General features: G+C 37.2%; 2 protein-coding genes across 2 annotated transcripts; both read left to right on the top strand.

Moving 5' to 3' along the window:
* The first annotated feature begins 5,914 nt into the window (after positions 1-5,914).
* Positions 5,915-9,488, top strand: LOC146582411 (LRRN4 C-terminal-like protein). Its single transcript, XM_085296534.1, has 2 exons — positions 5,915-6,025; positions 8,415-9,488. Exon 2 carries the CDS (start codon positions 8,417-8,419, stop codon positions 9,215-9,217), a length of 801 nt encoding a protein of 266 aa, XP_085152660.1. The 5' UTR covers positions 5,915-6,025; positions 8,415-8,416; the 3' UTR covers positions 9,218-9,488.
* A 341-nt stretch (positions 9,489-9,829) lies between these two features.
* On the top strand, positions 9,830-12,045 carry LOC146582412 (thiosulfate:glutathione sulfurtransferase-like). Its single transcript, XM_085296551.1, has 4 exons — positions 9,830-9,930; positions 11,213-11,341; positions 11,434-11,596; positions 11,844-12,045. Exons 1-4 carry the CDS (start codon positions 9,918-9,920, stop codon positions 11,896-11,898), a joined length of 360 nt encoding a protein of 119 aa, XP_085152677.1. The 5' UTR covers positions 9,830-9,917; the 3' UTR covers positions 11,899-12,045.
* Positions 12,046-12,934: the final 889 nt, after the last annotated feature.

Here is a 12,934-nt window from a genome sequence, read left to right on the forward strand (position 1 = left end):
ATTCTCTTGCTCCAATAAGATGAACTTAAAGTCTCCCTTGTCGTAATCACTACAGCTCCTTCTGTAGATTATTCCAAGAAACAGGGACCCAGGTCTTTCCAAGTAAATTTTAATTTGCACATTCTGTTCTATAGTGATACCTAAATACTTGGATTTGCATCCATTTAACACTAGCTAAAGTTAAATAAGACTTAATAACATCATAGGAAGACTGCAGAAATTCAAGCATTTGTACTACTGATGGAGATGAACAATAGATAATTGTTTCATGCGCATTAAAATCGAGTGCAGTGTTTGATAAATTATCACAAAGGTTATTTGTATGCCATGATATGCCACAAATATCCTGGACATAATAATGTTTAGGTCCCCTGATAAAGAGTAAGGTGCAGTTTTTTCTTTGCCTGCTTTAATGGTATTTTTTAAATGTACATTTTACATCTATACAGTTCTTATTAAACTTTATTGCTATGGATTCTCTGTTATCGGCACATTTTATGTTGAGATTTCACATCATGTGACACATTTGTTGATATGTTCAAAGAAAATATGCAGTTTATTAGTTTGCATCATTAAAAGGCCAAAAAGGTTCTCTTTCCCTTTTCTGAGAACAATTAAGACTTTAATAATCAAAAAAAAGAGGAAACGTGTTTGGAGCAACTCTTCTTTGGGTATGGTCCAAAAATATTAAAAGTTTGTGAAGTGACTCGTTTCATTGCTTCCTTTATTAAATCCCTTAGCACATTACACACTGGGAGCATCTTTTATGAAATGAGAGGAGACAAAGTAGTCCCATATATCACTGAAATAAATCTTTCAATTATTCATGAACCACAATAGTTTACATTTTCAACAACAGGCTGTTATATGCATAGCTGAACTCTGATCATCAAACTTGCTGATGGATGAATTTTTTCCACAAACACATATTTATATTAGTGCTGTAAATCTAGATTATGAGTTCTATTAATTCATCAAGGTGAGTTCAAGGTTCTTTATAATTATTTTTTTTTATTGTTTAGGTCTATTGCCTTTAGGATAATGATTGGTTAGGTTTTACTTTGATTGAGCTGGGAGTGATGGATGGGGGTAATTTCATTTCACTTCTTTTACTTTAGTTATCATGGATATCTTAAACAAAGAGGAGGAAATGAGGTAGACTAGATCACATCGTCAGTTCATTTCAGCAATACTGAGTATTCTACTAAGAGCAGCACAAATTAGCAGTTCACCCAGTGAGTGTGGCTGACAGGTCTTATCGGAAACATGCCTGTTGGAACTTGGCTAATGGCTTTTAAAAGGGGCTCTGTGCTAAAATACTTTCCCTTCCCTCTAGCACGCTCTCATCTGCTGGGGAGAAGAGTGGCTGGTTTGGGTTTTGTTTGCTTTTGGTAAACTTCCTTTCCTTCAGATACATTCATCATATACCTGCTTTCTACTGACAGCAATTCCACATGTCTACGAGCTTAATTTAATAAAATACATGCTTGTTTATTTAAGCCCCCTGTCTGTCTGGTGTCTGTATTTTGTCTGAGATTTGATCCGATTCATGACACATAAATAATTAATAAAATACGCATAGGTATTGTAAGTTCATTGGGGAATCAAATTAATAACAATACTAATTTTTTTATTTGTATAGCACCATTCAAAATTGAAAAAAGTTATTTACAGAGGGGAAAAAATTAAAAGGTTCATATAAGCCTACATGAAAGTAAAAAAAATAAAAAATAGAGCGTAAAATTTTACACACATTCAAGTTTTTTAAGAGAGAGGAAAAAAAAGGGAAAGGGAAAAAGAAAATAGAAATAAAGCCCTCTGTGTGATTTAAAAGGCCAATAAAACAAAACAAATCCAATTCAAATTTATAATTCACTCTATTGTGGCCAGATTTAGGAATGTGGGACCTCATCATCACATAGTACTGCTACATTACACTTCTGTTTCCAATTATCCTCTGGAGGATCACTGTGACTTCACGCTGACTGGGACTGCATTCTAGTTCCACGGCTATTTTAAGCTGAAAGTAGCGGTTCACACAACATCACAGAGTCTGGTAATAACCCTACCACGAGATTCCTTTTGAGTGAAGTGGGAGGTCAAAGGTGATTGGGATTTAGCCAATAGCAGTGCTTCCTGTTTAAACAGAAATAGCTTAAATCCTCAGAGACGTATGGACTATGAGAGGGACTGGAGAATGAGTTTGATTAAGTCGCGCCAAATCAATCAGAAACTGAATACGTGAATGGGAAACTAAAGGGATGTTATTTTGATTCAATAAACATATGTTAGAGGAGATTCCCTATTTAATGAATAATTGTTGTTTTACTCAGGAAAATAATAAATAAAATAATTCCATATCAGTAGGGATTTTTTTTAACCACTACTACACCACAAGTTTAAACCATGGAGTTGTCTATGTGGTCATGGCTGTGTGTAACATACAGCAACGTGATCAAACATGTAGGAGGGAAAGAAAGGGGAATGTGCACAGGCAGGCAACTCACTATCTCAAGTAATGTGACTCAATCTTTATGGCTTCCTTTATTCCTCAGGGACCTCTGAACCACAGTTTCTATGAAAAATTAAAAAAAAAAAAACAGTCTGGCCTAAAACTGACCGCGGAAAGTAATTTAAAAAGAAAAAGCTTGGCCTCCTTAGTGATGATCTCCACCTTTAACAAAACTGCTGACCTTATCAGTACATAAGGGCATGTTAGAAAAACCAGTGAAGACAAAACAGTGACTCTATCAGCTCAGTCTGTGCATAGTTTTCCTTCAGCCACCTGCGTTTGCTTGGTTTTACCTGAGAGAAAAAGCTGAATAAGGAAGTCAAGCCATTCATCCAGGAATTACTCACCTCCCAACGATCACAAGATTTACTGAACATAGTCAGTCACTGACTCTATGCTGTATACTTTTTTGCCTGTAAGTAGTTGTTCCAGAGTTGACAATGAACATGAAAAAAACAGGCAATAAATTTAATCTTTAAAAAAAAATTGGCTGATCGGCTGTAGCGTGTTAAAAATAGCAGATACTTGCTTCCATTTCTGTTCTGTCGATTCCGCTTTCCATATTTGACGAAGAGAGGAGCTCCTTCTTTATCTGACGTAATCCTACCCTCACAAGTGTGACCTCACACACACAAATAGCATACAAGCTGATGGAAGGGTCTCTGTGTTGGAGTCTGTCTAGATGTATCGTTGGCTGAGTCGTCGCTTGCAGACCTTTGAAAAAATCTTTATTGTAAGCCACTGTTTCTGTATGTTTCTTTTAATCTGACATTGTGTTCATGCAGAGTGAAATTCTTTGGCTCTCTTTATTGTTAGTGTCATAAAACACGATCTTGCTTATTTTAAAATAAAAAAAAAAAACAATGGAGCAAAATGCCCACGCTGAGCTGGATGAAGCAAGAAAAAACTTACTGCTGTGCTGAAAATGTGAGAGTATTTCTGTAATGAGAGAAGAATCGTTATCACAGATCCTGGACTGTCCTCAAGGATTGACTGGATGTTGAAATGTATGACTTCAACTTGATGAACCACAGAAACCTGTACCAGACAGTTTCAGGGAAACTGTTGATACTTAGCAATTTCTGACGTGGCAAACGGGGGGGTCAGACAGGGGAAGAAATGGTGGTTTCACGTAGCCAAAACAACGTGAAGACAGAATATACATATGGGGGACGACTTAAGGAGACCTTTCTAAATATGCTCTTTCCTACTGAATTTACAGTAGCTCTTCCTGAATTTTCTACTCAGTTATGACACATAAATGATACATGTTATATTCATGCTTGGTTGACTGACTAAACACAGGAGTGCAAGGAGAAAAGCTACGCTGCCTTGTTCAGAGACATAATCTGCATTTATTGCTAATGAGCAATAAATCAAGTCATTTTAAAACCAGGTCTTAGCACTTGGCTTTGAAGAACCGCTGAAATAGTTCTTCAGTGTCTTAAATAACCCCAGGATCAGCAGTCATGTAACCACTGAAAAGCTTTGCTAACTTTTTCCCCAAATAAGATATTAAGAACCGGAAGTTCTCCCAGTATCAAGATTGTCCCTTAAAATGTCTTTGGATAAACATTAAAATACAGCTGTGACAGCAGGGAACGTTTCACAGGTCTTCATTCAAAAATTAAAGTACTCGGAAATGGAAAGTTTTCCATTTTGACATGACTAACACGATTACAGTTAATCCCGAGGACGTGAATGCGTTCATCAAATGTTTGCTTCATCCAGTAAGCACTGAGATACTACTTAAGGGTAATACCACGAATATCAAGTGACCAAAGATGTGGAATAGATGACATTTCAGAAATAATCGATATCTGACGACTCCTGGGAACGTTCATTAGGTCTAAACTGAGAAGTCATATCTGTTTCACTTGACCTGTTTGAAAGTCTGAACTTTTCAATTCAGCTTTTTAATCCTTCATCGCAGCCTTTGAACAAGGCTGTGCTGGGGAGAAAAGAACATTTGGATTCAATATTTCTTCTGCATGATAATAAAACCAAGATGTGCAACACTGTTTCATTTCCCACAACAGGCACAACCACTTGTGAAGCGCCTCTGCTCTTCTCTGAAAATGTGTTACAGAATTTCCTAACTGATGACTCAGCTAGACTCCTTTTTAACAAGCACATAGAGAGTCAAGGTCTTAAATGTGATAGTGAAGAATTTTTAAAGGTAATTAGGAGAAAGACTGTAGATGTTATGAAAGATGAAAGGCTACACCTCACTTTCAACCCTTTAGAGCTATGCGGGTCTAAATCTAAGTTTTTGTGCACAGCATACCTTTTCCCAGTGTGGATTCATATTATGTTATTTTGTGTATTCTTAAAGCTCCAACTTCAGCTTCTTCTTTTTGAGAGTTAAAGTTATAAGCAACCTGGCCCAGTAACTATGTTGTTCCACTTTGAATGACTGCATGTTTAGGTTCTTTTCTATTGTATTTTTATCTGGACAGATTTATAGCTTTCTTCAATCGTTTTGCCCTCATATGTAAACTCATACTCACTAAAACCTTAACAGATTTGCCTTCAAATCTTCTCATATTTAAACGAAATAATCATTCTAAGAAAATTCAAAGGTAGTTATGACTTTTTAAACACACTGTATACTTTTTGTTTTACACACAAAGAAGCCAATCATCATCCTCCCAAACAAAGAACTGTAATGTTGTATAAAACACTCAGCGTGACTCTACTGACTAAAAACGGCCAAAGATCTTAGGAATTGTTTCTGAAATGAAGGATCCAGAGATGTCAGTGATATGAGTTGAGTGAATCTTTAACGATAAAAGGAGGCTCCTGCGCTGGTACTTTTCCTCTATTCTGTGCCACAGTGGCATTTGGAACAAGAAAGAAAAAATGTGTACTCTGCCAGCTTTATCCCATAAAAGGGTAAAAACAAAACAAACCTCCATCGTTTCTCTCCAATGTCTCACAATGAGGGGTTACAAGAGATGCAGGACAACTTTAATAAATACACCCAAGCATTCCTCACCCCCCTCCTGACTCTGAGAAGCACAAATAAACACGTAGTTAGGTGACCTTATGTGCTGTCCCCTTCCATAATAACACCTGCATATAACATGGAAAAACAGACAGCTACACCTACAGATTGTGAAAAACACTCCGAGCAACAAGCACAAGCCTGTCTCCCGCTGTTACTTAGCAAATTAATATGCTGAGCAGCACACAGACACATGGCGACTCTCCCCCTCTCCCTCCTAACGCACATTCAAACACAAATTCCAGACACGGATTAACAAAATAAAAGAGCACTGCTGGTCAGTTGGAAGAAAAACAAATGGGAAGAAGTGAAAAAAGAGTAAAAAGAGGAGGTGGGGGGAGGCCCAGAAGGGAGAGAATGATGAGGGGGTGTAGATGAGGAGGAGGAGAGAGTCTGAGAGAAACAGCTTAAGACTGAGAACAGTCGGGAGCACACGGTGAGAGCAGCCACAGTGGAAACAAAGAACTTCAGACTTGAGACTTGACACATCCATCAGCATTAAGCAGGTACTGTAGACCCATTTCAGTATTTTCTTTGCTCCATGTTTTATTTTTAGAGGTTTAGTCATAAGTATTATCGTTTAACAGCATGAAAAATGTTTTCTGACTGTTATGAATAATTTTGTAAACTGACCAGAATGAAAGCCAGCCGGCTTTTTCTACATTTTGGGTTCCCACAAAACTCCCCTGGCTTTCTGCCAGGTAACAATGGTAGTGCTGATGGGGTAGTTGTACTTGTCTTCCCGCACTCAGTATTTATTTATCTATCCGTGTTTACAGGACAGGACACTGCAGATGTTTGAGTGTACACAAGAGCATTTATGAGCTGTAAACCAAGGCAAACAGCATCCTGGTGCCTCGAATCCAGCCAAAGAATTTTATTTTATGTATTACCAGACTTAAAAAACTCTTTTATCTTTCTCTTCTTTTATATATTACCCTCCATAATGTTTGGGACAAGGATGCATTTTTCTCTGCTTGCCAGTGCCACTCTTTCCATCCATCCATTTATCCATCCATCCAGCCAGCCATTCTCTTCCACTTATCTTATCAAAGTTGGACATTGGTCCATTAGCGTAGGGATACGTTACTTATACTTGCTTCTACAGAGTCTGTAGTTGCCATTGTTCAACAACAGGAAAAAGCTAAAGGTATTATGAGAAGAATAAAACAGTTAAAGACATCAGCCCTGTAATCACAAAGGGACGATTAACCCAACGAAGACCACTGCTGAGGACAAAAGAACCCTCACTATGGTAAAGAAACAGATCTTTGGGGGCAGGTATGTGTTTGTGTTTGTCAGCGACTTCGAAGTCTTCATGAACAGAATACAGAAGCAAGATGCAAACCACTAAATGGCCACAAAAACAGGATGGCCAGACTACAGTTTAAATCTAAAAAGTACTTAAACGAGCCTGCAGAATTCTGAAAAATAAGGCGTCATGGACAGACGAGAACAAGATTAAGCTGTATCAGAGTAAGAGCGAGATCAAAGTGTGGAGGCAAAGAAGAACTGCCCAAGATCTAAAGCTTGTTTTTTAAAAATGGTGGTGAGGATGTTATGGCTACCACAGGTGCTAGCAAGCTTATCTCCTCTGACGATATGACTGCTGAGGGCAGTTGCACAATGAATTCTGACGTGCATAGAAACCTATCTGTTATCCTGTTATCTAGACCGCAAGTCATCCTGCAACGGGATAGTAATACCAAGCATACTGCTAAGGTAACTTAAGTGTCTCAAAGCTAAAAAATAATATTAATAATTATTTTTTTATGTTCCCTCCATTACTTTTCTCCACACCTGATGGCTCTCTGAAAAGAGAGGGACTGATTATATCTGAACTCCAAAGTATTACACCGAAGAGCAGAGGAGAACTGAAAGAAAAATGTGTCTTTGTATCAAACAGCGTGGAGTTGTTTTAACAGTTAAGATGTTAACAGTTACTGTTCATCTTAACAGTACGTGTTAAGGTGCCAAAATGGAGAACAAATCTTAAAGTTTCACTATTTCACCACTGCAGAACTATTAATTGGAAATTTCAACCAAATTCAGTAACTAGCAGTGTTGGGTTAAGTTACTTTGAAAAAGTAATTCATTATAGTTACAAGTTACTTCTTCAAAAAAGTAACTGAGTTAGTAACTGAGTTGCAAGATTCTAAAAGTAATCAATTACTAGGAAAAGTAACTATTGCATTACTTTAAAAGTTTAACACTCTGGGGTCCAGGGTATAATTAGCCATTTTTTTTCACCTTTAAAAACTATTTACTTTGCCTTGTTTGGTATCATTCTTTTCAGCACAACCTCACGTGTCTGAATTTGCAGGATTTTTTTTATTTTGATAAACTGTTTTAACACAATTGATCTAAAGTCAGACAAAAAAACATACAATCGGAGTAGAAAAAGTTGTATTTTTTACTGTAACAACCACAAACATGTTTATTGAATCATATTTCATAACTTTAAATGCAAATATAAATTGTCAATTTTAAAATCCTATGCATAACGTTTGCAAACACCAGTTATTTGCATTTACCTTTTACCTTGTTTTGTTTTTTTTAATAACCATTTCAAACTATTTACATAACAATCAGGTGTTCTGCACTAAATAAGATGCCACACAAATTATTTGTGCCACTCCAAATGCAATGCCGTTACTTGTAACGCCGTTATTCCCATCACTGGTAACTAGTTCCTTTTTTTTGCTACAGTGACTGTTGCTTCAGTGCGTTTCTTATGTAATTTACTTCATCATAACTAAAGAAAATTACATAGGAATACTTTTAATATACAGAAGTAGGTTAATGAACAAGCTGTGGTTAGGTTGCATCAATCAGTCTATTTATGGTTGTAAAGTGACCAGTGACCATATTTATTCTTGTCATTTCTTTTCACAGAGATGACCTCACTTTGCAGGAACCTGGTGGCACTTCTCTTTTTTGTCTTGCCTCCCATGCATTCCCATTTCTTCACCAATGCTGCGTCTGCTTCCCCACCCATCACCCATTCACAGATCATACACATGACTGACATGGGCTCAGAAGGCCAGGATGATTATGACCTTATTGAATACGACACCACCACAGCTCCTACTAGGGTGGTGAACGTCCCAATGATACACCAGAAAAACCAGCTCTGCGAGTACGACCCCTGCTCGGAGAACCAGGTTCCCTGTGTTACACTTTCAGAGCAAACTGGGTGCCTCTGCCCTGGGATGAGTGGAGCTAATGTGCGTCCTCACTCACCACGTATCCAAGCGCTGGTTCCAGTCAGTGAGGGGAGTGACAGAGGGAAAATACAGGTGCAGTGGTGTGCTCCATCTTCAGTGGTATCTGAGTACAGAATAGTCATCGAGGGAAGGGACAGTGAAGTCCCAAAGTTTGGGGATGCGTCACGGCGGGGTTTGGTCAGATCTTTGGAAGTGGGAACTAAAGTGTGTGTGGTGGCAGTGAACAACGCAGGAAGCAGCGATCCTTCAGAGTTTTCATGTAAGCGGTATGAATTGCATGAATCTTCTGACCACACACTGATGGCCTGGATTATAGGAGGAGTCGCTCTCCTTTTACTGGTTGTCATAGCAGCTCTGATCTGTGGGAAGTATAAGAAGTTTCGAAAGGGAAAGAGAGACTCTACTGATGGACTTACTAAAGTACATGTGGAACACTGTGATCTGGACAAATGCAGTTCTGTAGTGGTGTAATCAGTGACTGTAGAATTTAAACATTATTTAAACTCCTTCTTCAAGGAATGTGTAAATATGAGTGAATATGACTGTAAAGTTGAGGAATAATGTTAACAAATCATTTATTATGCTACTTTGCAGCCACCACAGTTTTATTTGCTGGCAAATTAACCTCTGTAGATCTGTGATATTTTTTTAATCTATCAAAGACAGAATGTAAAGTAAATGTTATTTTTTTAGATAGACACTGCTGAGTACTTTTTAAAAAATAAAATCATTTAAACGAGAACTCTATATGTTAACCTCTTTTTTTTTAGTTTCCACTTAAAGGTTGGGTTCACTTCATTCTAATAATGCGATTGTGTCTGCACTATAAGAACTGAGACTGGTTTACTTTTGATCCTTTAGGCATGTCACACTCATAATTTTTACTTGCACAAAACATTTGTAAAAAATATTTAAGCCACTAACTATACACTGTAAAACAGGCTTTTGCACAGTCACTAAACACCTCCTCTAGCTTTTACTTGGGAAACAAATGAGTAAGACTTTGATTTGATTGGCTAAGCAGTGAAGTCTCGAGGGCTAAGATCCACCTTTTACCAGTAGGTGAGCCAATGAGGTGCCACCAAACAAATGCATGCAGAAGGTGCATTATTATTCCATTATATATAATTGCTAATGCCATTCATATTTTCAACTTCACCCAACAAAGAGGATGGCGAACACAGGTGAGTCTTTAAGCCCACTCTGCAACTTTGTTAACCAGGTTAACAAACTATAAAATATTTATTGCTGTCTGAATTGAAGCACGTCTAATTTAATGGGTAACCAATTTGTAAAATAACAATTCGAAACTACAGTAGCTTAAGAAGAAGTAATAGAGTGCTTTCATAAAAATCTGAATTATATATTTTTGTAAACTTAAACTTGTTTTGGGGTCCTTCTGTTGAACTGTTTCATTTTCCCACATTTATTTCTCTTACTACTAAATATTTACATGAAGAAACCTCACTTTGTAGGATAAGAATGACTCAGCAAACAATAAATAGCTCAAACTGGAAGCTTTTAAGTCTCCCTAAGGACTTGATTGTTTTTTCTTACTCGGTTATTCGAGTAAGAAAAAACAATCAGGTTTAATAACCGCTGATAATTATCTGCATATTTTCACTGGCAGTCAGGACAGTGTACCTTTACTCCTATTTTACAGGCTCATATTCATCACACTATATGATAAGAACAAGTCAACATGCGAGTGAAATTATCTTGTAAGGAATATAGCATGAAAGGGGAGCTAAATGTCAGGTTCTTTTTCAGGCCATCTTCTACTTAAACTAAAAGCCGAATTGAGAAACGAATTATTTTAATAGCTGAACTCAACACTCTGTTTACCTTACGGTGTTTAAATAACTAGGACGATTTACATCAGCCACTTTAATAAGTACACCTTGATAGCAAGACCCCCTTTTAGCTTCAGAACTTTCTCAGTTCTTCTTGGTATCGATTCCAGTAGCTGCTATAAATAAGCTTTAGAGAATTTGGACCATGCTGAAATGACTCTTCTATTATTTAATTTTTGGTGAGCCTTGTATGCCGTGTGACAGGTTAATTAAATTTTTGAGATGATGAACAGCTGAGCAGGTGTACCTAACAAAGTGGCTGGGTCATGTACATGTATTTGAATATTATTGCTAGATTGTTGCGGCACTAACAATGAAGCAAAGATACTCTCTGGATCACTACATTACACATGCCAAATGACATGTAGCCACAGTGCGGTTTGCATTAGTACATCCTTCCTTATCAGCGTGTTTGCATGTACCTTTGTACAAGTAAAGCAGGTGTCATATTTCATCTAACCTTTCACGTGAACAGTAATTAGTTTCCTTTGGCAATGATCATCAATAATGCATTTTTGTGTCAGGATGATTTGTCACTTAAAACCTGTATCTAAAAAAGAAAGTGGTGTAGTTTTAATTAATTTAATGAAACGTTTTTTCTGCCATGTTCAAGGTACCAAGGATATTTCCTATGAGGAACTGAAGGCTCTTGTGGGAAAGAGCCCAAATCTCATTCTGATTGATGTCCGCAGTGAAGAGGAGGTAGCAAAAGGACATATTCCAGGATGCACCAATATCCCACGTGAGATTGTTTTTCAAGTTCTGTACGTTTTCTCTAAGTTTTCATTTGCATATTCATGTTTTATACCTTCGTCTCTTCTTTGATTCCTTCAGTTGATACAGTGGAGACTGCTTTTGCAATGAATCCAGAGGAATTCAAGGCCAAGTATGGCATAAAGAAGCCACAGCTGGATGCACCAGAGCTGGTGTTTTCCTGCCAGACGGGCAGGCGATCAGGACTGGCCATCGGCAAAGTCCAACAGCTGGGATATGTGACGTAAATAATTTATTGCTTATAATACACAATACACACACATACATGGACAAGGCCCATTAAAAAAACTCCAAGTCTTCTTCATTAACACAAAGGCAATAAGTCCTTAAGACTGTAGAGAGCCATCTTTGGTTGTTGTTGTTGTTGTTGTTGTTGTTTTTAAAAATGTGCAGCATTCTACTGCATGTTTATGATGTAATAATAACAGCTTTTATATTCTGACATCTTTCATCTCTGTTCTCTATTTCAGCGCATGCAATTATACTGGTGGATACAGCGAGTGGTCTAAGAAAGAAGGAAAGTGATTCACGCTAAAGGAGAGTTTCATATGTCTTCATCCAATCAGCAACTGTGAAATTTAGATGTTTTAATCTTCTGGTGATTTTTTTCACACTGCAATATTGAATTTTATATTTATGAATAATTACAAAGAAATTAAATTATTACATTTACTTGGAAAGAATTGTGTTGTGTTTGTTCATTTTTAAGGATGAAAAATATTGCAAGATCCCAAAAGATATAATAAATACATGCTTAATGATGTCTTTGCAAACAGAGGTGCACGTAATGAGCCTGATAAACACCACAAAATTACAGCTGTACAGTACAAAGTACCAGTGGTAGAGTGACTTTTATTGCATCATTAATAACTATTTATCATCATAAAATTAAGAGCTTTGCTAACATTATCAGAGAAAAGCGCCTTGAAAGGTTTTTGCCACCTTTCTGATTTTTAGTTTTATGCCTCTTTGTCACACTTAAATGTTTCAGATCTGCAAAAACATTTTAACATCAGGCAAAGATAACACTAAAACTAGAACTAAATACACAATACAGCTTTTAAAAGATTTCAATTATTATGGGAAAAAATATCCAAACCAAGAAGGCCCCATGTGAAGAAGCCATTGTCAGCTCTTTGTTAAATCATGAATTAACTGTGGTTAGCCACATCTTTTTGAAAAGCTGAGTTCGATTTCACTATCTACGCTATCTACACTTGGCGTGATTACTGCGAGACCTGTTGAATCAAGAAATCACTCTGTTTGACAAAGTGAAGCAGGTGAAAAGACAACAAAAAGCAACACATCATGCCATGATCTGAAACTGTTCAGACTACTTCCATCAGGAAGGAGGTTCTGCAGCATCCGGTCCCGTACCAGCAGACTGAGAGACAGCTTTTTCCATCAGGCCATCAGACTGCTGAACACTTCATAGACACCTCAGCTTCACTACTGGAACTTTAACATTATGCACTCCATACTGTACAGTAACGCCACTGTTTTGCACATGTCTCACTCTGTATATTTTATTTTATATATTTTATTTATTGTTTACTCTATT

The sequence above is a fragment of the Mchenga conophoros genome, linkage group LG2, assembly GCF_057382185.1.
Source record: "Mchenga conophoros isolate Kocher_MC1m ecotype Shallow Benthic linkage group LG2, M_conophoros_male_GT1.1, whole genome shotgun sequence".
Classification (NCBI taxonomy): Eukaryota; Metazoa; Chordata; class Actinopteri; order Cichliformes; family Cichlidae; genus Mchenga; species Mchenga conophoros.

Excerpts from the sequence above, each read along its gene's own strand:
- LOC146582411 (XM_085296534.1), top strand. The coding sequence starts at position 8,417 with ATGACCTCACTTTGCAGGAACCTGGTGGCACTTCTCTTTTTTGTCTTG.
- LOC146582412 (XM_085296551.1), top strand. Across the intron at positions 11,342-11,433 it reads AGGATGCACCAATATCCCAC|TTGATACAGTGGAGACTGCT; the intron begins GTGAGATTGTTT and ends TGATTCCTTCAG. Across the intron at positions 11,597-11,843 it reads CAACAGCTGGGATATGTGAC|CGCATGCAATTATACTGGTG; the intron begins GTAAATAATTTA and ends TCTCTATTTCAG.